This window comes from Stegodyphus dumicola, chromosome 3, assembly GCF_044657685.1.
Source record: "Stegodyphus dumicola isolate Sdum_Otavi_A_Nest chromosome 3, ASM4465768v1".
In the NCBI taxonomy this organism is placed as follows: domain Eukaryota; kingdom Metazoa; phylum Arthropoda; class Arachnida; order Araneae; family Eresidae; genus Stegodyphus; species Stegodyphus dumicola.
The window spans coordinates 238,704,316-238,727,525 of record NC_140770.1 but is presented as its reverse complement, the minus strand read 5'-3'; the positions used below and the strand labels follow the sequence as shown (position 1 = coordinate 238,727,525).

The 23,210-nt window shown below is 34.6% G+C and overlaps 2 protein-coding genes across 4 annotated transcripts in view; one reads left to right on the top strand and one right to left on the bottom strand.

Moving 5' to 3' along the window:
- LOC118191601 (degenerin mec-10-like) overlaps positions 1 to 23,210 on the bottom strand; it is a 174,781-nt gene that overhangs the window by 91,281 nt on the left and 60,290 nt on the right. The window lies entirely within an intron of this gene.
- LOC118191608 (epithelial sodium channel subunit gamma-like) overlaps positions 1 to 23,210 on the top strand; it is a 76,641-nt gene that overhangs the window by 1,849 nt on the left and 51,582 nt on the right. The window contains exons 2-4 of the mRNA XM_085812297.1: positions 11,071 to 11,140; positions 15,445 to 15,569; positions 18,683 to 18,804. Of these exons, the coding sequence (XP_085668423.1) occupies positions 11,071 to 11,140; positions 15,445 to 15,569; positions 18,683 to 18,804 (317 nt within the window). The remainder of the gene's footprint in view (positions 1 to 11,070; positions 11,141 to 15,444; positions 15,570 to 18,682; positions 18,805 to 23,210) is intronic.

The following is a 23,210-nucleotide window of genomic DNA, read 5'->3' as shown; positions in this document are numbered from 1 at the left end:
GCTTAAGAACTGCATCATATCTTTCACCCAAATTCGTGGGCGTTAAGTATTTTATATTACGTTTCACGAGCACTTATGCTGTTAAAATATTGATTTGAAGTTATGAAAAAATTCAAGAATATTTCTTCCGTAAATTTCAATTAAAATTTTGTTTTATTTTAAATTGCTTTTTACAAATATTCTAATTGAAATCAAACTCTAATAACTGCATTTCATTAATACCGAAATTAAAGAATTAATCTCTGTTATTAATCTCTCTCACTTATCTTCTTTAAATCAACCCTCAGGTAGTTTTCCTAAGCAGTTATTATCTCTAAAGCGAAGGACTGGCTATGGGCAGACGCTTTAATTCAGTATTTGCTGATATATGCGAGCACAACTTTGAGGTTAAATTGTTTAAAAATGTCTTTCACATTTTGGGTTTGCTGTGTTGATGACATTTTAGTACTTTTTATTACAATAAAATTAATTCAAGAAATAATTCATTTGTTAGAAATGCTGTCGTTCCAATTATTCAGTTCATGTTTGAAATCGAATCTGTGAAGGCTTGTCTTTGCCTTGACATTCTAACTGTAACTTAATTTCAACATTATTGTTTATCAAAATCCTTTTCTGTTTGCTTAATTTTAATTAATTTGTTAAATTTGGCCTCGTCTGCAAGCAAAAACTAAAATGACCTCTTTTTTATTCTTAGGTTTATTGTGCTTCTTCATAATTTTTTTTTTTTGCTTAGAAACAGTTATTTGAAAGCTCTTGCTCTTGTTTTAAGCTTTTCTCTTATTGTTTGTTATTCATAAAGATTTCATAAATTTCTCCATGTCATCATGTCTCATATATTAACAGCCTCCATAATCGTATTGTCATCTTATGTTTAGCAGAAAATTGCTCGATGTTTTTACAAATTTAATTCTGAAGTCTTTTCCAATAAAAACCTTTGTTATGTTATAAACCCTTGTGATCCTGTTTCTGGTTTTAATTTTTGAAGAATTTGTACCGTTCCTTATCACTGTCGCAAACTAAGGCAGCACTAATCTAGGAATTCTGGGTCAAAAGAAAATAAATATAGCTTCAATAGTTAAGCAATTTAATTCTTTTATGCTTTTCATTACAGTGGTTAAAATTATCGGAAAAATTCTTCAGATGACGTATCAGGTTTCTTTGAAGTAATAAATATCCACAAAAGTAACCTTATTTTAGCTAATTTTTAAATTCAATCCAGACTTTGCAAAAGATTTTAAAATTATAATATCTTATTTTTAACTTTTTCATTTAATTTTGTTTTTTCTCGATAAATAAGACGATTTTTGTTCAATTTATTTCGCTTATTTACTTAACTTTTACTCTAGCCTTCAGGGCAGCAGAATGTTTTCTTTTCTCAAAAGGAAATTTCGTAAAAAAAAAAAAAAAAAAAAAAAAAGATTGTTTTTTAAAATAAAAATATCTCCGACTAAAGTTGGTTTTGCCTAATTTTATATTTGATATAAGTCTCTATCTTTTACACATACATACTATATGATATTATTTTACGAGTAATTTAAAGCCAATAAATATTACGCAGCTGGGATCAATCTGTGTTCATTTCTGATGGAATTGCAATTTTAATGCATAACTGCAGAGTTCAGACTTTCGAAAAGATATTCCTAAAAGCTCATGTAATGGAATGATGAGAGCTGAAAGCCTCCCAACCGGGAATGTGGTTAGCGACGCTAATTGTCTTACTCAAGGGACCGAGTTCGAATGACGGAAAAGGCATGTTTGTTTGTAAATGTACAGTGTGTCTGTGCGGCATGCTGGCTTTCTAAATATGCGGCGAGCCGAAAGACCTCTCTAGAAGTTAGTGGCAGGGGCAGAGCTTTGGGAGACCATTGCTCTGGAAGTCACAGTGTTAAGGACTGTCACGCCAGCAGGCCAACATGCATCAACTGTTCAGACGCCAACTATAAAACGCGCAGCACAATGCCATGCAACCATCCGACCTATGATACCAACTGCCCAACGTATGGACGATTCATCGAACGCGTCAGAAGTCTCTATGAATAATGAACAAGAGCCGAACAGCACGACAACAGAACAAGCGATACGCGGGCCAACCCAAGAAACTTCAAGTGCGGAAGCTAATTCTAATCAAGCACAGATAAAGTGCACACAAATTAACTTACAACGGGAGGTAGCCGCGACCACAGGTAGTCCAGCATGCTATTCAATATAACTTAGATTTCTTGATCATTCAAGAACCTTATTGTCGCGAGGGCCAAGTGGCAAGCCTACCACGTGCATGGAAAATTTTTCAGAAGAAAGCCAATGCAGAACAAGCACCACGGGCAGCCATTGTCTGCTGCAACCCCTCCTGGTCTCCATACGTAGTAACCACAGAAAGAGACTTCGTTACTATTCTAGTCATCTTTGAAGAGCAGCAATTCCTCCTAACGTCCGTCTACTCCCCGCCCACGGAAGGTCTTACGGATGTGACTTGCAACTTTATACGAGTGAAACAGAAATGCCCAACAGTACCTCACGTCGTTGGAGGAGATTTCAATGCACATAATATTATATGGGGCTACCAAGACACAACGCCTAAAGGGCGAGACATGGAAGACTTTATGGCCTGTCACGATCTACATTTACATAATAGTCAAGGGGCACAACCAACCTATGACAATACCTATCATAAAGGATGGCCTGATCTTACACACTCAACTGCTAATTTTGCCAACAACTTTAGCTCATGAGATGTTCTAGATGATGAGAGTAACTCAGATCATCGATACAACCACTTCACACTAACACTTGAAGCCAGCATTAATATCCTCCAGAGATTCAAAATACCGGGCGGAAAGATACGACGACTGAAGAATGCTTTTCAGGAGCTGCTCATCAGAGAAGAAGACATACTAGAAGAGCTTACGAACCCCCAAGAACTGGATGATTACACAGACCACATTCTGTCAATTCTCAGACAAATATGTCAGCAGATCCTCCCTACAAGGACCGCCAAAAAACTCCAAGGCATATCCTGGTGGACGGGAAGACTGAGAGGGATGAAACAGAGGTGCAGAGCTTTGCGCCGCCGCCTCAGATCTGCTACCAACGAAATTGTAGCTTCCAACATCCTTACGGCCTTTCGGCAAGAAAGTGCCGCCTACAAGAAAGCAATTCTTGAAGCTAAAATTAACAGCTGGAGATCTTTCTGCACCAGTAACAGTAATCCATATGGAATTTTACACAAACTGGCAACGCAGAAGATCTTCCAACCAGCGCAAGTACCAGTTCAACCAACAGCACCACATACTATGGACGTAGCGGCCTCCACCACCAAAGAACTTTTAAATGCTACCTTTCCCACAGATCATACACAAGCAGATACTTCAAAACAGAGGCAAATTAGAGAAGATACAAGCTCGCCATGCACACCGAACGATATACAGTTTTCTGCACAGGAGATACGTAATATCTTCCGGTATCTGCCACTAAAAAGGGCCCCGGGTCCAGACGGACTCGATTACGCAATTATCAAAGTTGCATATCAGGCACGACCATCCTACTTCCATAAATACTACAACCAGCTTCTGCATTATAAAATATTCCCCACAGCTTTCAAAAAAGGCAATGTGGTATTATTTTTAAAAAAGGATAAAGACCCCCTAGTATCGAGTTCCTTTAGGCCAATTTGCCTTGTGTCGGCGATGGGAAAGATTTACGAGAAGCTCATCGTCAACAGGCTAAAATTTCATCTACATCAATACCAAAGCATTAGCCCAAGACAATTTGGCTTCAAACGAGGCAGTTCTACCACTCATGCCCTGCAGCGAATCCATGAAGTCATAATTCAGAACAAATCGCAGGGCTACCAGACGGCTTTTATATCGATAGATTTGCAAAGTGCGTTCGATACCCTCTGGTGGCCTGCCATGAGGCAAGATGCCCAAGAAATATCTATCAAGTTCTGGACAACTATCTGGCAGACCGGCAACTGATGATCTCTAACAACAGTAGTACTGTTTCAATAACACAAGTGAGAGGATGACCACAAGGGTCCTGTGCAGGGCCTCTGCTATGGAACCTCACCTTAAATAAAGTCTTAGAGGCAAGGTGGCCACAACATACTGTGTTAGTTGCATACGCGGACGACGCGGCATTACTGGTCAGAGGCCGCACACGCCCTGAGCTTGAAGCCCATGGCAGTGAGTCATGCACTATCTTTGCCAACCTCTGCGAAGAGCTAAAACTCAAAATATCCACCATAAAGTCCACTGCTATCATCTTTCCAAGAAAGGGTACAAATCCAACACGTAGCCCATGTATCAAACTACAAGGCCGGAATATCAAGGTCGTAAAAACTTTAAGATACCTTGGGGTAATATGGGACCCAGGTTTGACTTGGCTTCCGCATATCCAGGCACAAAAGATTAAAACATCTGCAATTGCCAGGAGATCACGACAATTCCAAGCCCGGAACTGGGGACGGAATCCCCACATTCAAAAGGTACTTTATAAAACTGTAGCTGAGAAGGTGGCACTCTATGCGGTAGCTATATGGGCACAACCCATGACCGCACGCAAGGTTAAGCAACTCCTATCACTACAGCGCCCATTCGCCATAGGCTTATGCAGAGCCTACCGCACCACTGCAACTTATGCAGCACTCACCTCAGCAGGCATCATACCACTTCATATCCAAGCGGAGCTAGAGGCCACATATACTAAAATAATACATCTACAGAAAGACGCAACCTTTGCAGGCACCTTACATAGCTCTGCAAATTACGAACATCCATGTACTCCTCTCCACACGCACCCAGCACAAAAGGGACTTGGCATTCACACTATCCTCAAACCGTCACGAAGTCAACCAGAAGGAAACCCTAATATGCACGCGTTCTACACAGATGGCTCGAAAACTGCTGAAGGTGTAGGTAGTGCCTTTATATACTACAGGCAAGGCCATGCTGCACACCATTGGAAAGGGTACCTCAATCCAAATAATAGCATTTTTCAAGCAGAAGTAGTTGCCATAACAGCTGCCATTGAATACGTGGCGCTCAACAACATCACACATGTGCAGCTTTATACAGACAGTATGTCGACACTGGTTGCTCTTGACAAACATATTCACGCCTCCCCGCTGATCATACGACTGCAGCATATCCTAAAAGATAATCGGCACGCACATGTTGACCTAGTATGTATTATATATATGTATAAAGTATGGATTAAAGCCCATGCAGGTAACATGGGTAATGAGACAGCGGATGAACTCGCTAAAGAGGCTGCTTCGAACCAAAATGCCAAACCGATATCAGTATCAGTTCCACCATCTTTCCTCAAAAGTCAACTGCGAAATGCCGCTATCCAGTGGTGGCAAAGAGAATGGGATCAGGGCGACACGGGAAGGAGAGCGCATAGCTTCTTGCCAAAAGTAACCACGGAGCGCCTTATGACAATCGCTCCCCCTACCAACTTCATTACTGGTCATGGTCCCTTCCCGGATTACTTCTACCGCCGCACCATCTCAACCACGGATCGCTGTGTTTGCGGGGGTGAGGGGTCACCGGACCATTATATCTTTCAGTGCCCACTTACGGAACAGTTCCACTTCCCGATACCAGCCAATATCTCAGCATTTCACAAGTTCCTAGCCAAAAACAGAGCGGCCATAAATAAAATCTGCAAAATAATAACCACCATTGCAGCATATGGCCAGGACCTCTGTCAACCAGAGTAATAGGGCTTACATGCATTACTTGCACTGACATATGCACTCTAATGCTCTACCATCTAATCTCTGACTGCATAGGGAGCAGAAGAAAATTGAACACCATTTTTAGGTGTTTAATTTTCTTCTTTTGTTATAATCTATTAAGTGTTTTTTTTTTTTTTTTTTTTAACGTGCCTGTATGTTAATTCAAATGTACTTCAAATGCCAGATGTTAAACAGTTGCCCCTGTATGGCCATGTATCCACACTTATAACTATTAAATAAACTTCAGGGGAGGACGCGGGACATATGCCTGTTAACCTCTGTTAAACTTCAGGCGTCCCCGTCCTCCGTCACCTGTCACCTGTCTCTCAAAATGGGGCACGGAACTTAGCTAAAGTCGGTCTGTAAACTATATGGTGCTCAAGGCTGTTGCCAATGACAAGCGTATTTGACATCTTGTCACGATAAATGTCGTGGCCTTGGTCTGACCTTTGCCAGACAAGTGAGATAGGCAATTACAACAACAACATGAGAGTTGAATTTCACTGCTGTGTTTCAGCATTTAAACACTGGAGAAATAATGTGAATTATAGGATTTTAATTTGCCGTCGTTTCGAACGAGACGTTGCAAAGACTCATAACGTCGAGGGAGAATTACGGAATTGAAAATCTCTTTTGCAATCTAAATAAAATACTCAGCATCGAGCAACTGCTTGTTGCCTAATTTCCTGCAATATAAAAATGCAAAGCTGAGCGCGCAGCAGAAGATTGAAATTAAAATTCCCGCCACTCCGTTGTATGCCAGAATAAATTTTGACTACTGCATGTCTGAAACAGCATGAAAGCATTTAAATAACTAAAAAAATAACAGATGGTTGGAAGAAAAGAAGCCGAATAGAATCAGTACGGGTATCCAGTTAACGCTCTAAAGCAGTACTTCTCCAACTACCCCTTTCACCATTGTTAGAAGATCATCTCCCCCTTCTTTTCCAAAACTCAAAAAACACATGTACACATTTAATTAGATTCAGATTATTTTTTAACGTGTTTTATAAATTAAACAACAAAAAATATAGAAAAATTTTGATAAGTACCAAATTTATTGATAAGTATCAAAATTTAAGCACAGAAATTTTTTAAATATGTTCATATACTGAAACTAAATACTTCAGAGCTAACTTAAAGCCTGTCCGCATTCCCCTGGAAACTCGAAATCTTCCTCTCAAATAGAGTGGGAGATTTCGGGCCTGGTTGAGAACATTTATTCTAAAACGTGTATATGCCTTTTCGCCCAAATGATGTTTCGGCCCAAAATGCCTTTCCTCAAAAACAAATAACAATTAGCGCTCCTATTGATGGTTCTTTCTCCCCTTCTGATACTTTTTCGCCCGAACATTGCTTCAGTTAAGCTTAAATTTTGAATTCTGGAAGAAGGAATAAAGTAAGTTTAATAAAAAAAAAGAGATTTCAATAAATATATATCCAATTAAATTAACATTGAGGAGCTAAAATTTTGAGAGCTAATTTTTTTAAAACTACTCGTGCGATTTTTTACAAAATTCTGCTGTTTGGCATAATTTGAGTCGTAGAATCGAAACATGAAAAACAATTGGTATGTCATTTCAGAAAAGTCCGATTTTGTGTCAAAATATCTATATTAGAACAATGCTATACATAAATCTAATACATATCCTAAGTCAAGCGTTTCGAGACATAAAAAATGCAAGTCAATGAATTTCGTCAATCCGCCCAGTAGGAGAACCGGAGATATAGAACTGTTCCATTTTCCTTTAAGTCCAAAGGGGCTTTGTCCCTGAAGGACTACTGTTTTCGTTTTGCGATTTTGCGTCGATTCACTACAAACGGCGAATCACTTTTCAAACTGTTGCCACAAAGTATTAACGCCCTGTTCTATATTTAAAGAAATTAAATAATGAAAATTCTGCATAAATATATGTATATTTCTCTCATTGTGATAAAACAATGGTACCTAGAGCCATCGAATTTTGAATGACGTAATCCTCCTACGAATATGGGTATGTGGAAGACCAAATTTGAAATTTGGAATTTGTTTTATTGTCGATTTCCTATTTTTTAAAACCTTAACGAATTTTTGATTAACAAACTCAAGGTTTTCAAAGCGAGCAATGGCAACGTTGTACAGAAAAAACATTTTTATCTCCAGCGCGTGAGTCTCTCGGAAATTCTAAAGATATGCTCATTTTAAAACTATTTTGCGGTATTGTTGTTGAACTGAGTTTTATGGTTCAAGATTTAAGTGCAAAGAACGTGATATTTAATAAATAAAGGTAACACACAAAATGTTTAAAAAAAACGGCCTCCTTTGGACGTAATTAAAACCTGAAACATTTCAGACTCTTTTTTTTTTTTTTTTTTTTTTTTAAGGGGCTGTGTACATGTACATTATTCGTACTCGTAACTTGCAAATATAGCATCTCTGGTAATACCTCAATATAGGTATCCAGAAAATGATTCTTCTTAGCGATGCTAAGAATTTTATTATTAGGCATTGTCATGTCACACTGCCTCAAAAATGTCCCATTGTTTAAAGGTCATGCTCATATCCTGGCCTATATTCCTGGTCATGCTCACATTCTGACCTAAAAAGATGAGACTGAAAATTAAGGGGGTTGCTGATAGGAAACCTTAATTAAAATTAAGTTATGGGAAATATTAATCAGTGCTTAATATTATCATCTGGATGAAACACTTATTCATTATTTGATCAATTGCATGGCAAACAGATGTTCAGCACTTGCAAAGAAAAGAAAGGTTAATCGAAGTACTTATGAGTTATATTTTTGTTTTTCCCATTGCAAAATCATTTTAAGACATTATCAGATTTAATCTTTTAATTATTCCAATATGATCAGAGCAATGCAGCCATTATTCTTAACTGTAATTCTCCGATTGCGAATTATATTTTGATTTAAAATGATTTGCATTAATTACATTAATGGTGTAAATATTTGCAGAACTATTAGTAAAAACAGTTGTTTTAAATACTTTAATCTTGATGCTTATACACATTATTATTAAAAAGCTTATTTTTTATTTAGATCAGTTTTTGTATTGATAAGCAATAAACTAATATAATATGAAAGAATAAAAGAAATAAAATTGATTACTTGCTGATATTTGAGAAAATTTAATTAATAATATTAAAGAATATAAATGGCATTTGAACCCATAATGTTATCATTTGTTGATGAGAATAGATACCTATGACGAGCTGATAGTCATTCTGTTCCAATGTTTACTTGCAAAAAAGTATTTAAGTACCTTGACCAAATATTTTTTCAAGCCCTATTGCATGCATAAGAAATACGTACTGTAGTAGTTACAGATACATACAGGATGATTAAATGCTAGAGAAAGAAACTGCACCTAGAGGACTCGGAATCCCACAAACCGCAGCACATTATTATTATTTTTTTTCACATCAGTTGATCTTCTAGGAAGATCTAAGCCGAGCGCTGATTTTAAAAAAACTTTTTTTACCTAAGGTCTAGGATTAAATTTTCTTAAATTTTTCCGTTTAAGTATAGCGTTGCTAAGTCTAAAATAGGTTGCATAGTCAAAAATACTCTTCTTGTCCCAGAAATAATTTTAGTCGAGTTTAAAGGTCGTTCAGACTAACGTACGAATTTCGATAAGTAACATATGTTTATCTTTGAATAAATGAACTAGCAAACAAAAAGAATAAGGGGCTTGGAAATGAGAGGCAAATTTAACAAAAGAATTGTACGAATGGTCTGCAGCTTACTATTTTGTTTAAAATTTCGCGATTTTCTTTACGTGTAACGTAAATTTTGTTCCTTAAGTAACGTAAATTTTTTCTTTTGTAATGTAAATGTTTTAGGCAAGCCTATTTTACTTCAAATATTTTCCACAAAAATATGCCTTTGTCAACTAACCCTCATTGATTTGCCATATTCAATGAAATAAACATGCAAACCCTCCTTATTCTTAAAATAATTAAGTAATTAATTTTACGTTAGATGGTGCGAAGCTCTTTAAAAACTAGTAAACTTTTCATGTACAATTACAGCGCTAATTAGTGTTGTTGAACTGGAATTGGATCGCATTAATTTTTTATAGCAGTTTTTCCCGAGCTTTTCAGCCTCGTGACCTACATTTATATGTGGTTGGGGGGGGAAACAATTTAGCAGGAAATTCCTAGATGAAAATAATGTAATAATGAAATGTTAATAAATAAATATACATAATTACAACTGAATTCTCAATTATAAGTAGATATATGTTATTAATAATAGATACAAATATTAATACTAATATTATAAAGCTGTTTAATAATAAATAAAAGAAAAAGAACACTTGAATACTCTTCAAGTCCTATTTAATTTGTCTCCGTTTTGGTTACATGTGCATCCATGTACACTTTTTAACAATTATTGATTTACAGTAAAGAGCAAGCTCTCTCTGTAACTCTAGTTTTTACCGAGATCACCTCTGGTGTTAAGCTGTCTGCTTAATTAAAAAGAAAAATATGAATTAAGGAAGTTTGTTATTTCTTTCTTGATATATTGAGACTCAACGAGAACTAAAAACAACTTTCTTTCAAAAATATCTCTTCTTAAGGCCACTACAACACTCGTTTACTTTTCCATTCGTAATTACGTTATTCTCCTTTTCTTGACCGCATTTGAGACAACATCAGCGACAATATTTATACTTTGTGTTCCTTTTGCTGCAGTGCAAGAAGTGCTCGTTTAAAATGATGTAGAGAGTATCTTAACTGTAGGAAAATTTCACAAATTGTCACAAACAAATCAAGATTTTGTTTGGAAAGGAATTCTAGACGTTTATTTACCTGGACAGTGTCAGAGATAAACTATACTCCTTCTGTAATACATAGAAACATACAGGCGGCGAAATCATGGTTTAGTGTGAATAATGGCAAAGGAATGCATGTACTTGAATATCGTTTAGAAGGCTTCTTAAAATGCTCTAGCATATATAGATGTTAACAATACCCATTATTTTAACACTGAAGAAAAATATAGTATTTTGTGTTGGAAGTGTTACCATTTTATATCTTTTTATCTTTCTGTCTCAGTAAAATTAAAGTGTTGATAATTAGACCAATTGACAACGAACTGATACTTCGGAATTCGTATCATATTGTACAATGATTTTACGACGATTACAATTAAACCAGAATGCACACATGTGAATATTCACTTACGAATGTATTTCAAAGGATATGTATAAATCCGTGATAAACTTTTCTTTTTAAATTTTATTCTGGAGGTTCATTCAAATTTTATCTTCAGAAACTATCAGCGCAACTCTTTCAAGAAGACGAATTATAATTTCTGTCCTTCTAGGATACGTTATAAGCTATGGTGCAAAGAAGATATTTCTGCTTGCATTCGAAAGTCAAATGAATCACTACCAGTAAGTATATTTGATGAGATATTTAAAAAGCTTCAAATGTTAATAATATATTTTTATTAATATTTTCTTGAAAACCGTTCGTGATTCGTTCTTGGATCACATATGATTGTTTATTTAAACTTTACTATAGTACTTTGTGCACAAGTTCACAATCCAAAACCAGAGGGAAAAACAAAAAGGATAAGCGCGATATTAAGCAGGTGAAACAGATGAAAATTTAATTTTACTGTATCTGTACGAAAGGGAGTGGATGGCATAAGTGGAATATGATGAGGAAGTTGGTGTTGTTTGGATATGAGTTTTCTTTCCATAAAAACATCAGGTAATATTCTTTAGAAAGCATCTTAGCATCTTCTGTTACACTTTCTTTGTTTATAAGCCCTGAATGAGGCACATGGACTTCTGTTTCACGCAAAATTTGTATAATATGAATTATGTTTGTAAATGTTACGCATTAACATGTTTGTAAATGATACATGCAATTTTCTTTGAAAATGCTTCCGCTGTAGATTGTCACTGTTTTATCATAGCGATTTTTTACATGAAAATATTGCATCTTAACCCATTTTCCATTTCGCGGATCAGAGAACTAGGATCATTTCGTGGGTCCAAGAACTAGGGTTTCTTCTTCTGAAAAGATTTCTTCCACAATGTTGCCAGATTAGGCTGTTGCTCCTTCAGAATTGTTATAATTCTTTCATGATGAGCTCATTTTTATGGTCATTTAGAAAATTCTTCATGCTTTCAGTGTTAAACCACCTAGCACCTGTATTTGTCTAGAGACACAATATCACAGATAACAAAAAATCCTAAATGTTAATGCTGCAACCTAATCTGGCCGTAATTTCTTCCAAGCAGGATCCATTAAGCCACTTGTTGCCAAGATTTGTTAACGAGAGTTAAGCAATAGAACATATTAACGGGATGGTTTCAGAAGTCTCTGAGTGTTAATTTTGTGGTATAAGTTACCATACCAAAATACCATATAAGTTATATACCAAAATACTTCTAAAAATCTGAAGTTACTGATTTGAGTGCTTGTAATTCGAGATCTATTCGTCATTCGAGGCATTTTTTGTTCAAACAATTTGCTCCTGATTCGATGTTTCACTGTACTCATGAAAAGTCATTTCTTTAAACGCATCCCTTCTATCACATTCACCAACTTCCTAATTCCTCAAGATACCACTTGCAGATTTCAGATGTAAGCGATACCTGAAAATTTTGAATGACTACTAAGAATCAGGTGAAATGAATTTAATGCCTAAACTGATCACTTAAAAAAGATCGTATGAAAACGTATTCTACTGAATTGCTTATTGGTAATTTTGCACTATGTAGCACTAATTTATTAATGAAACCAAAGTGCAAGGACGGCTATCCAAAAATTATTAAAATAATTTAAACAGTTATATTATTAAAAAGTATAAAATTTTAATATTATAGAAAGTATTGAGAATTATTGAAATTTAAATAAATAAAGAGAATTCTTCATTTACTGCAAATTTGGTAGCGACTTTGCATAAAAATAAGTTACTTTTCACAAAGAAGATGTATAAAGATTATTATAGTTTGGATAAAGCCAGTTAAGAGATATTATAATTTATGTTAAAACATTGCAAAATGAAAAAAGGTTTTGGTTTTCTTATTTTCGATACATTTTTTACTATGTTAAAAAACAAAGGTATTAAATTTAGTGGTAGTATCCAACTCTAATCGCAGAGCGTTAGAGCTTAAACATTTTGGGATAAATTCAACATTTATTGTCCTGAAGTTTACATTTTTACACATTATTAAGTGTTGAAATATTGCAGCGTTAACGCTACTCTCATGTTCAACAGAAAAAAGATTAAGGCTTTACACTGTTACATATTTGGATTAATTCCTTCAATGAAGAATTCTTATATCCTGATTAAGCTCTACATGTGTCTTTAAAGCTTTTATGCCGGCACATTTTATATTTTATATTAACATAATTTTATATTTTATATTAACGTATATAATATTATACTTTCTCATTGTTACGTCGTCTTCAGCTGATAGCAAACGCTTTCTGTATATTTCATCTCATAGCTATTTGATGTTAATTATTTTGTCATTGTATTTGGCTTCCTGCTCGCTCATGTGACTTTATTTACACATTTTGTTTTAAGATCTGAAAATTCTGAACTATAATCTAACATTTCAAAGAGTTTACGATGAAAGTTTTGAAAAGCTAAAAAAATATTAAACAAGTTTACAAACTTATGAAAAATTTTAAGTTTATAATTTTTATATTTTTCAAATTTTTTATTCGAAACTTCATATGCAGATTCCATTTTAATAAAATATTAACCTAAGCTAAACAGTTACGACTGCCTACTTGTTTAAAAATTAATTTCTTAGAAATTCAAGATATTGAACCTAAAATAATATATTTAAAACGAGCTATTAAAAATAATATTTTGAAATGGTAGGCAAAAAGACTTATTATGATATTATTTAATCGCAAATTAAAGCTATGTGAAGATTTAAACGCTAATTTAATACGAAAAGGACACAATTTTGTAGGATATAACTGTGAAATAATTTCTCTAGATGGTTACAGCCGAAAACATCGCAGACGAAAACGTCGCGGAGAAAACAATGCAAGGCGAAAACGTCGTGCTACAAAACATCGTGGGAGAAAACATCGTGGTACAAAACATCGTCGTCGAAAATAAAGCGCTTCAAAAACTTCGCAGTTTAAAAATATCGTCGTCGAAAATATCGTGGTAAAAAATAAAGTATCTACAAATTATCGCATGACGATAACATCGCAAACATGCTTTTTTCAGGCTTTAATAACTATACATGGATATTCCCGTAATGATTTGTGAGCACAAGATGGAAAGAAGGATAATTTTTACTTTCATATTTTTTATTAATCAATAATTTTTTGCTGAGAAAATAAAAAAGAAACTTAAGCATAGAAAATTAATGCAACTTATAGCATTGAATAGAATTTTAAACCTACATAGTTAACTAACAAAGGCCATTTATAAATAATTTTTTGTAAAGTTTTCACTGGTAATTTTTCATGAAAAGTATAATCTATAAGTTGCATTTAGTTTTCTATGCTTAAGTTTCCTTCTTACTTTTTCAGAAAAAATTTAGTTAGTAAAAAAAAATTTGAAAGTAAAAATTATCCTTCTTTACATCTTGCGCTCACAAATCATTATGGGAATATCCATTTACAATTATTAAAACCTGAAAAAAGCATATCTGCGATGTTATCGTCATGCGATGATTTGTAGATACTTTATTTTTTACCGCGATATTTTAGACGACGATGTTTTTAAACTGCGAAGTTTTTGAACTGCTTTATTTTCGACAACGATAATTTTGTACCGCGATGTTTTAGAACTGCGATGTTTTCTCTTTGCGATGTTTTCTCCCTCGATGTTTTGTAGCACGACGTTTTCGCATTGCGTTGTTTTCTCCGCGACGTTTTCGTCCGCGATGTTTTTGCCGCGATGTTATCGGCGGACACCTCTCTAGATTGTTTACGCAGAAAGTTTGCAACAAATCTTTCCGTCAAGCGGCAATGCTTTGTATGTTCGCTAGAATGCCAGTTAACAAAATGAAAGCAATAAACGTTTTAAAAATATTTCCTTAGGGATAGTTAAAGTACAAATTTAAAAAAAATCGAAAATGTTTAAATTTCAGTTCAAGATTCATTCATCAAAAATTTCTCCTTCATGCAGCTGTAGTTTAACAGCTGCATGAAAACTCAGTTTGAGTTGTATCAGAATGTTTTGTATCGGAATACTTCCTCTTTTCTTCTGCTTTGATAAACATTACAAACATATAACAGAAGTAGTAAAAATGAATCTTAGTTATTTGCTGACATTCAGACCTGTTGAGGGATGGATTTGGGAGTTGATTTCCAAATTCCTAAGGGAGGCATTAGCTGTGTTGGAACGCAAGGAAGCTCTTCTTTGTTAATATTTCTATGGTTCGTAACTCACCTATAAGGAAAGGCACAGAGACTCATAAAGGTGAGTTATGAACTTTGGTGAACAGATGAGTTGCGAGCAGGGTTACTAGGCTTTGATGATCTAGTGTCCACTCTGAACACCTGTACCTGAAACCAAGGCAGAGTACATTATAATGGTTACCGTCTTTTAGGGGGAAAATGAAGTTTTGAGCTTGTCTTGCAAAAACGTACTTAATAATCTAAGCTAACAGCAGGCTACGGCTTTGCTTGTTAGGGAAAAAGTTTAATTTCATAATGTCAAAGAGTCAACTGCGTTTGTTTTCGAGATATTTTATTTGTTTTACAGGATCTTTCAAAACGTCAGGCAATTCTGTACGACAGTCTCACTAGGGAAGACAGAATCCGACTAGGAATTAGATTTGAAGATTTTGTAATTTATGCGGAATACGAAGAAGAAGTTGTTACTCAACAGTAAGTTTAGCACAGAATATCATTGTAAACATTCATGGATATCATTATGCTTTTACAGATTTATAAAGTGTATTGTATAAAATAGTTTATTACAAAAAATACTATTATAAAATTATGACTCATGTATGAAAAAAGGAAATAAAGAGAGACACAAACACAAAGAATGACGTCTTTTTTAACAATGATTTGCTTTACAAAATGGTTTTTTAAAAATATGGAAAAATAAATTATTAAATTGTTACTGAGAGTCCCGAAAAAGTTTGACTACGTTACATGGTATATATGGGAGTTAGAAGAAACAAAATGTCGTTCAAATGGTATCGATGTATTACGTCGTTCAGGTTATATGCTATTGGGAAATCTTGTATAAAATATGTGGAACATGCGTATACAGAGAGACGGCTGAACATTTGCGAATGTTAACAGTACTAATACGGGCGGGAAACCGAATGAATATGGGATAAACGAAGGTAAATGGTAAAAGTCATTCAGGAGATGTGTTCGTGTCTGTCAGTGATTATTTGAAAGTGCGAATAGTCGATCAGCAAATATATGAAATCCCGTGAATCACTGGTTAATGAAAGATGTGCACATATCATTGAACAAAATATGATTCCTTCTGTACTAGGTGCAGTGACATATTCGATACATATTACTTTATTACGATTCGTATTAATTTATTAATGAACCATTAAGATAACATGGACATTGTGAAAGGCTAACTGAATGCGCACGATGAAATTTAGAATTCAAAGAGTCCTACTATACAAACGATTTCGCGTGACCCCGTAAAAAGAAATCGATGGATTTCTAGTTTGGCAGTCTTGGAAAGAGATAGTACTTATCACTGAGAATATGATATGGGTACTTCTCCATTGGCTCAACTGGAAATGACACCACGGGATTCTGAAGTCGCGCATTTCTTGAATGAAGCCGTGAAATGAAACTATTCCAACACCATTTTGTTTCTTTTAGCTCTCAAACATGTCATGTTAGGTTGTTGCACTTTTTTTTTTGGATTAGGGTTATGTGATATCTGTGATAATTTAGAGAAGATTAATTATTGTTAACTGAAAAAGTGTATTAATATAAATATCCAGTGTATAACTAATTAAAGCAGAAGAGTTATAGCAGAGAAGTCTTCAGAGATTCAACTTCAATTAAAGTTGTAAAACGTAACGGCGTTCCTTACGTTGTGGTGGTGTGAATATTGATCCCGTAATTTGAACATCTCGAGTTCAGTTCCACGCAAGGTACAGGTAAACTCTAGATAATGATATAAACAGTATTGCACCAAGCGTATCAATACATTTTCCCTATTCTTAGTGGAACATGTTTTCTTTTGTCTTTCAGTATCTATATCTCAGTTCAGATAAACGGACAAATAATACAAAATTTCGCCCATATTGGCACTGCGCAATTCAAGCATCACTAACGACCTGTCCGCTTCTATCCCTTTAAAATCCATAAAAGTATTTTATAAAAATAGCAACTTAATTAACTATATATATTTTTAATTTCATCACGAAAAAGCTTAATTTTGTTTAGCTTCAAAGACGATATTTTTTATATGCTTGTAGAGACATTAGGTAATTTTTGAAAGCAGGAAAGATGAAAAATGAGCAATGCCCTCGCCGGGAATCGAACCACGGATCTCTGGAATACGCGCCCAGCATGCAGAACACTACAACCCGAAGGCACGCTGAGAAAGGCGTGAGAAATACCTCATATACTCCTCTTTTTAAAATGCTACTGGGGTTTAGGGGACCCAATCGCCAAATCCTGGCAAATTACATTTCGCGAATGTTTTTCGAGAACGAAAGATTCGTTAACCTTTTCATTTAACGAAAGTGCTTCTCTAAAATAATAATTCTTCTCTAGTATAGCATTCTCTAAAAGCGCTGGCAATTTTTCTCCACGAATAGCTGTTACTTGTATATTTTGATATAATTTGAAGTTTCTAAGCCATCAATAACTTGAATGAAAACTAAATAAAATTAAAGGTTTGAGATTACCTGTTTTAGTATAACAATACATATTTTCCCTCTTTTGGAAAACTCAGAGTTTCTTTCTGAATGCAATGAAGTTATACAAAACTGCTTTATGAGAGATTTTGCTCTATTAATCATCGCAGCACAACGTTCCAGTAATCTATTTGCTCAATTTACATATTCTCAAGTTATTTCGAAACTGGAGATGTGATCGAGTTGAGAAAAAGACAGGATAGAAGAATTAAAGTGAAAATTGTTCGAAAACTAAATAAGATTTCTTGAGCTACCTCTGAAATTCCTAAAAGTATTGAACTCCGCTTAGCTCCGGTACAAATGACATCTTAGTTTTAACCTATGCCACTTGTTATAAGTTTTGCATAACCTTTGCACTGGCTGAGTGAGTAACGTGACGAATTAAGTCGTACAGAAAAACAAATTACGTTATGCTAACCTTTAGTAACTCATAAATCGTAAATGTTATAAGGTATTTCTCCCGCCTTCCTAGCATGCCTTCGTGGTGTGGTGGTCTGCACGCTGGGCGCGTATTCCAGAGTTCCGCGGTTCGATTCCCGGCGAAGGCGTTGCTAATTTTGCATCGTTCCTGCTTTCAAAAAATACCTAATGTCTCTACACTGGCGCCCGAACTAAAAGGATGTTGGGTGATGACCCCAGGACACACCCAGGATTTGGCAACTGGGTCTCCTAAATCCCCAGTCCCGCTTTAAAAGGGGGGGTATATAAGATATTTCTCCCGTCTTCTTAGATGCCTTCGTGGTGTGGTGGTCTGCACGCTGGGCGCGTATTCCAGAGGTACGCTATTCGATTTCTGGCGAAAGCGTTGCTCATTTTTCATCTCTCCTGATTCCAAAAAATACCTAATGTCTCTACAATGTTATCTTTAGTTTATCTTTACAATATATCTTTAGTTTTATTTAAAATAATTTAAGTATTACCAGAAAGTTTTGAAATTAATTCTTGTTCCAAAACATTTTTTTTATGTATCAAATCAACAGTTTTTTAATAACTTTGAATAGTAAAATTCTAAACAAAAGTATAATATTGTATTGATTCTTTTAGTAATTTTGTATAATATACTGTTTTAAATTCTGCCATGTCTTTCAGATTCAGTTGGTATTATGATTATGAATTCACAAATTGCTACACATTCAATGCTCTCTGGGGTGACGCAAATGAACCAGTAAAAACTTCAGTGCTATATAATCCCGTGACTGGAAAATCTTCAGGTAAATTCGAAGAGTGTTACTGTTAACCATAAGAATACATTTACTTTTGAGAATTGGCAAAGGAGTTAAAAATTTATCTAAAAATAGATCTAAAACAGAGAAAATATTTAAGCTGATGACTAAAAAAATCTCATGTGTGCCACATGACTTCCTTGTACAGAATATTAAATTATACACATTTTTTCCTGCATTTAATTTAAACTTATTTCCTCGAATTTCATTAGAGATATATTTCTCATTCAATTAATTTAGTTCTCACTTCGCTGTAAGGCAAAAATGCATAAAACCTCAAAATATCTAAAAATAAAAAAAACAGATTTTTCGGTGCACAAAACTGAAAGTTTACGTTTGGTTCCACTCGTCGAAAAGACACTGAAGGGACGGAAAATAACGTAATTTACTATTCTGCTAAGTTTCAAATGTAAACAAATATGGCTGCTATAATAAAATAATTAGGCTTAGCCACATTTTAAACTACTTTTAGTTTGTAGATAATTCTACAAAAATTGCGCGAAGATTAACTAAAGGCTTAAAAACCTTAACTGGAAGATAAGAAAAACGTAATTCAATCATTTTTTTAAAGCAAAAATGCACAATTTGACAATATATAAGAATAACAAAAACTGAGCTCACTGAGCCGAGTAACAGAGAGAGCAATAAATTTCCTAACTAAACGAAAAAGATCGTCATCTAGTTAGTATTGCGCACATATCTATGAAGTCTGAACTCAATGTTTGTACATTAAACTGTTATGTGATCTGAAATGGAATTCGTATAAAAGCTTAAATTACGTCGCTACTTCCTCTTTTTCTCTTCGCTCGTCTCTTCTGCTGCTTTCCGCTTTGTCGCTAACCACTCAAAGTTTACTTTTCTAAATTTGTCCATTGTTTAAGACGTAAACTAAATAAAATTGTGGTGTGCACAGCGCACCCACAGTGATAATGTGCATTATCCAGGAAATAAAATTATGCGTAGAATTACCGCAATGTGTGTTCCTCGAGTGTCATTTTGCTAACTACGCAGTCTTTAACTATGCAGTCCTCTCCAACGCCAATCCGTTGCGACTTACTTTCCACCTAGTCAGTCATATCACTATAATGGAGCAATTTTATTACATCTAGAGAAGTTTTATTACATAAATATTTATATTATATTTATATACTTTTGATGCAACAGATTGCAACTGAAAAGGGAGGTGCACAACTACATGTTATAGCAGTCCTTTATACAAAATTTCAACGTTCTGAGGCTACTTCTTTTCAGTTATGCGAGATACATACATACATACGTACATACAGACACCACGAAAAAAATCTCTTCTGAATCCCTTTTAATCCAGTCCTTCTTTAACTTGTTGTAAATATTATTTCCCTTTTTCTATTACTCAGAGAATGGATTTCATCAATATCATACAAATTGCAAGCAGTTAAGCTTTGTAAGAACACAGAGAGTTTTAAAGGTGTCAAATCACCACCTTCCTAGGACAAGTAAGTCAAAGGTCTGTTGTTCATTAAATTTTCACCGTCACACAGAAGGGTTAATAACTCTTCATATCCTAAAAAAGCGTGTCTCAAATTTTTTCGAAGGTCCTTTAAAATTCTTATTAAGCTCTCCCAAAATACTCCCCACCATGACGCTATTATCATTAAGGTATATTTGTGTTCGATAGTTTAATAGGTTTTAATAGGGCTGTGAATCATCAATCCAGCTGATTCATAGCTCTATTTAAAGCAGTGAAAATCGAACCTTTGTCCGAGTACATGACTTCACCTCGACCTCTTCGTGAAATAAAACGTCTAAACGCATCTATAAAGGTGTTGGTGTTCAAGGAAGTGATTAATTCAAGGTAAACAGCCATAAAAACTGCACTCGTGATAATTACTATCCAAGCTTTTAAATTCTCTTTCAAGAAAACTGGGCCGGATCGACTCCTGTCACTTGGAACGTTTTCACCATTTTCATTCTGTCTTTGTTAAACATAGAAAATGCCGTGGTTCGCAAAGCAAATATTTATTACTGAGATATGCAGAGATACACGCAGAGTTACATGCAAGCAGAAATAAGTAAGTACAAGCACTAGCCGCCATAAGCGGTTACAGAGGTCATATATATAACTTTATAACAGATCATGGTTTAACAAATCATAAACAAGACACAATAAATAACCAATCAAAAGTAACATACAGAATGAGATTTAAGTTTCAGAATAACTCGGACCTGGCTGAAAGCTAATGAATGTATCGGACGTGACAGAAAGCTATACTTCCTTTTAACCAGTAAGAATGCGATTACAAATATCTCAACACTCCCCTTTAATCGCACATTATACAAAACATAAAAGAATTACACAGTTTTTTAAACAGCTCAATGATAACAGTTCATAGAATTTTGTTTTGTACAAAGCCTTATTTAACATATCTCCAATTTGTAAACCTGATTGTACATATTCAATTCTAATATTATTTTCCTTAACAGTCTTACGAGTGAACTTTAATTTTATATCTATATGTTTCAACCTACCTGAAAAGTTTTCATTGACCATACTTTTGATACATGACTGGTTATCCTCAAAATATAAACATTTTTAACACTGGAAATTTTACTACATTTTTTATCCATAAAACATCTTGAATATCTTTACATAAAGCAATTATTTCAGCTTCTGTTGATGAAAGTGCAATACACTTTTGTTTGTTACAGCAACACATAATAGGACAGTTTGAAAACATTATAAAGTAACCAGTAATTGATTTCCTATCTTGAGTACCCCCCCCCCCAATCTGCATCTACATACAAACACAAGTTTGCCCTTTCCAAATGACCCTTTTTGTATATCAATTTTAAATTTAAGGTGTTTTTCAAGTACCTAAGAATTCTTTTTAGAGCACACCAGGCAACATCAGTAGGATGCTCCTGCAGTTGGCTTAAGCAATTTACTGCAAACACAATATCTGGCCTTGTGATATATGCTAAGTAAAGTAAAGATCCAATTAATTCTTTGTATGGACCATGAAATGCACTTCCTTTTTGAAAATCAGCTGCTGTAGATTTTGGTTCAATGGCAGTTTGGGCTGTTTTACAATCATACATTTTAAATTTATCAAGTAATTTTTCAATATATGGTTTCTGATCTAAATATAAACAACCAGACTCAAATTTCAGTCTAATACCCAAAAATTCTGAGACAATTTCAGATTTTGACATTTGAAATTCACTAGACAACAATGATATTATAATATTTGTTTCTTTTACATTTGAACCTGCAATTATCATTATTAAGTCATCTACATAAAGAGCCATAATAACTTTCTTACAATTTAAATTTCTGATGAAAATACATGGTTCAGAGTCCAATTGCTTAAAATCTAATTTAATAACAAAATTAAGAAATTTCTGATACCATTGTCGAGGAGACTGTTTAAGACCATATAAACTCTTTTTAAGTTTACATTTCTTACCACTCATATCATCATATCCTTTTGGCTGGTCCATGTAGATGGTTTCATCTAACTTACCGTTCAAGAAAGCTGTCTTAACATCTAAAGTAAAACGTTTGCAAACCTTCATTATTAATAATTACCAGCATGAAACGTAAAGAGCACATACTAATCACTAGAGAATACGTTTCTGTATAATCTATGCCTTCCTTATGCATAAAGCCACGAGCAACAAGCCTCGCTTTGTAAGTTCCATCTCGTTTTTTACTTAGAACACATTTGCAGGAAATAGCTCTTTTATCAGGGGTAAACTTTGTAGATCCCAGACGTCGTTATCTTCCATAGATTTCATTTCCTCGTCCATAGCTCTTTTCCATGGTTCTTGTTGTACTTGTGGTAGATTTACAATATCTTCAAATGTCAGAGTGTCTTGTGCAAACATTACTGGCTGTTTCTTTTCTCTTGAAGATTTTCTTTGTTCCTCCTTCTAATTTGCAGCATTTAATTCGCCGTTATCAGTGTCTGAAATTGATTTGTCTTCATTTTTAATGTCATCATTGTCATTTTCACTCAAATCAGAACTATCGGAAATATATTTTTGATTTTCTACTTTCTTCTTTTCTTCGTTAAATTTAACACTTCTGGAAACAATGATGCGTCTTGTTTCTGGAATCATTAAACGATATCCCATTGTGAAATAACCTACAAATATCATTCTGACAGAATTTTCATCTAGTTTCTTTCTTTGCGATGGTGGCACTAGAGTATAAGCATCACAGCCAAATACACGAGTGTTTGTTAAATCAGGATCTTCACCATACTTCAAAAAATAAGGAACACGATTTTCAATTGAACTATTTGGGAATCGATTATTTATGTAAGCAGCCGTACGTACTGCTTCACATTAAAGGAATTTTGTTAATTTTGCCTCAAGTATCATTGCTCTAGCCTTTTCCAGTACAGTTCTAT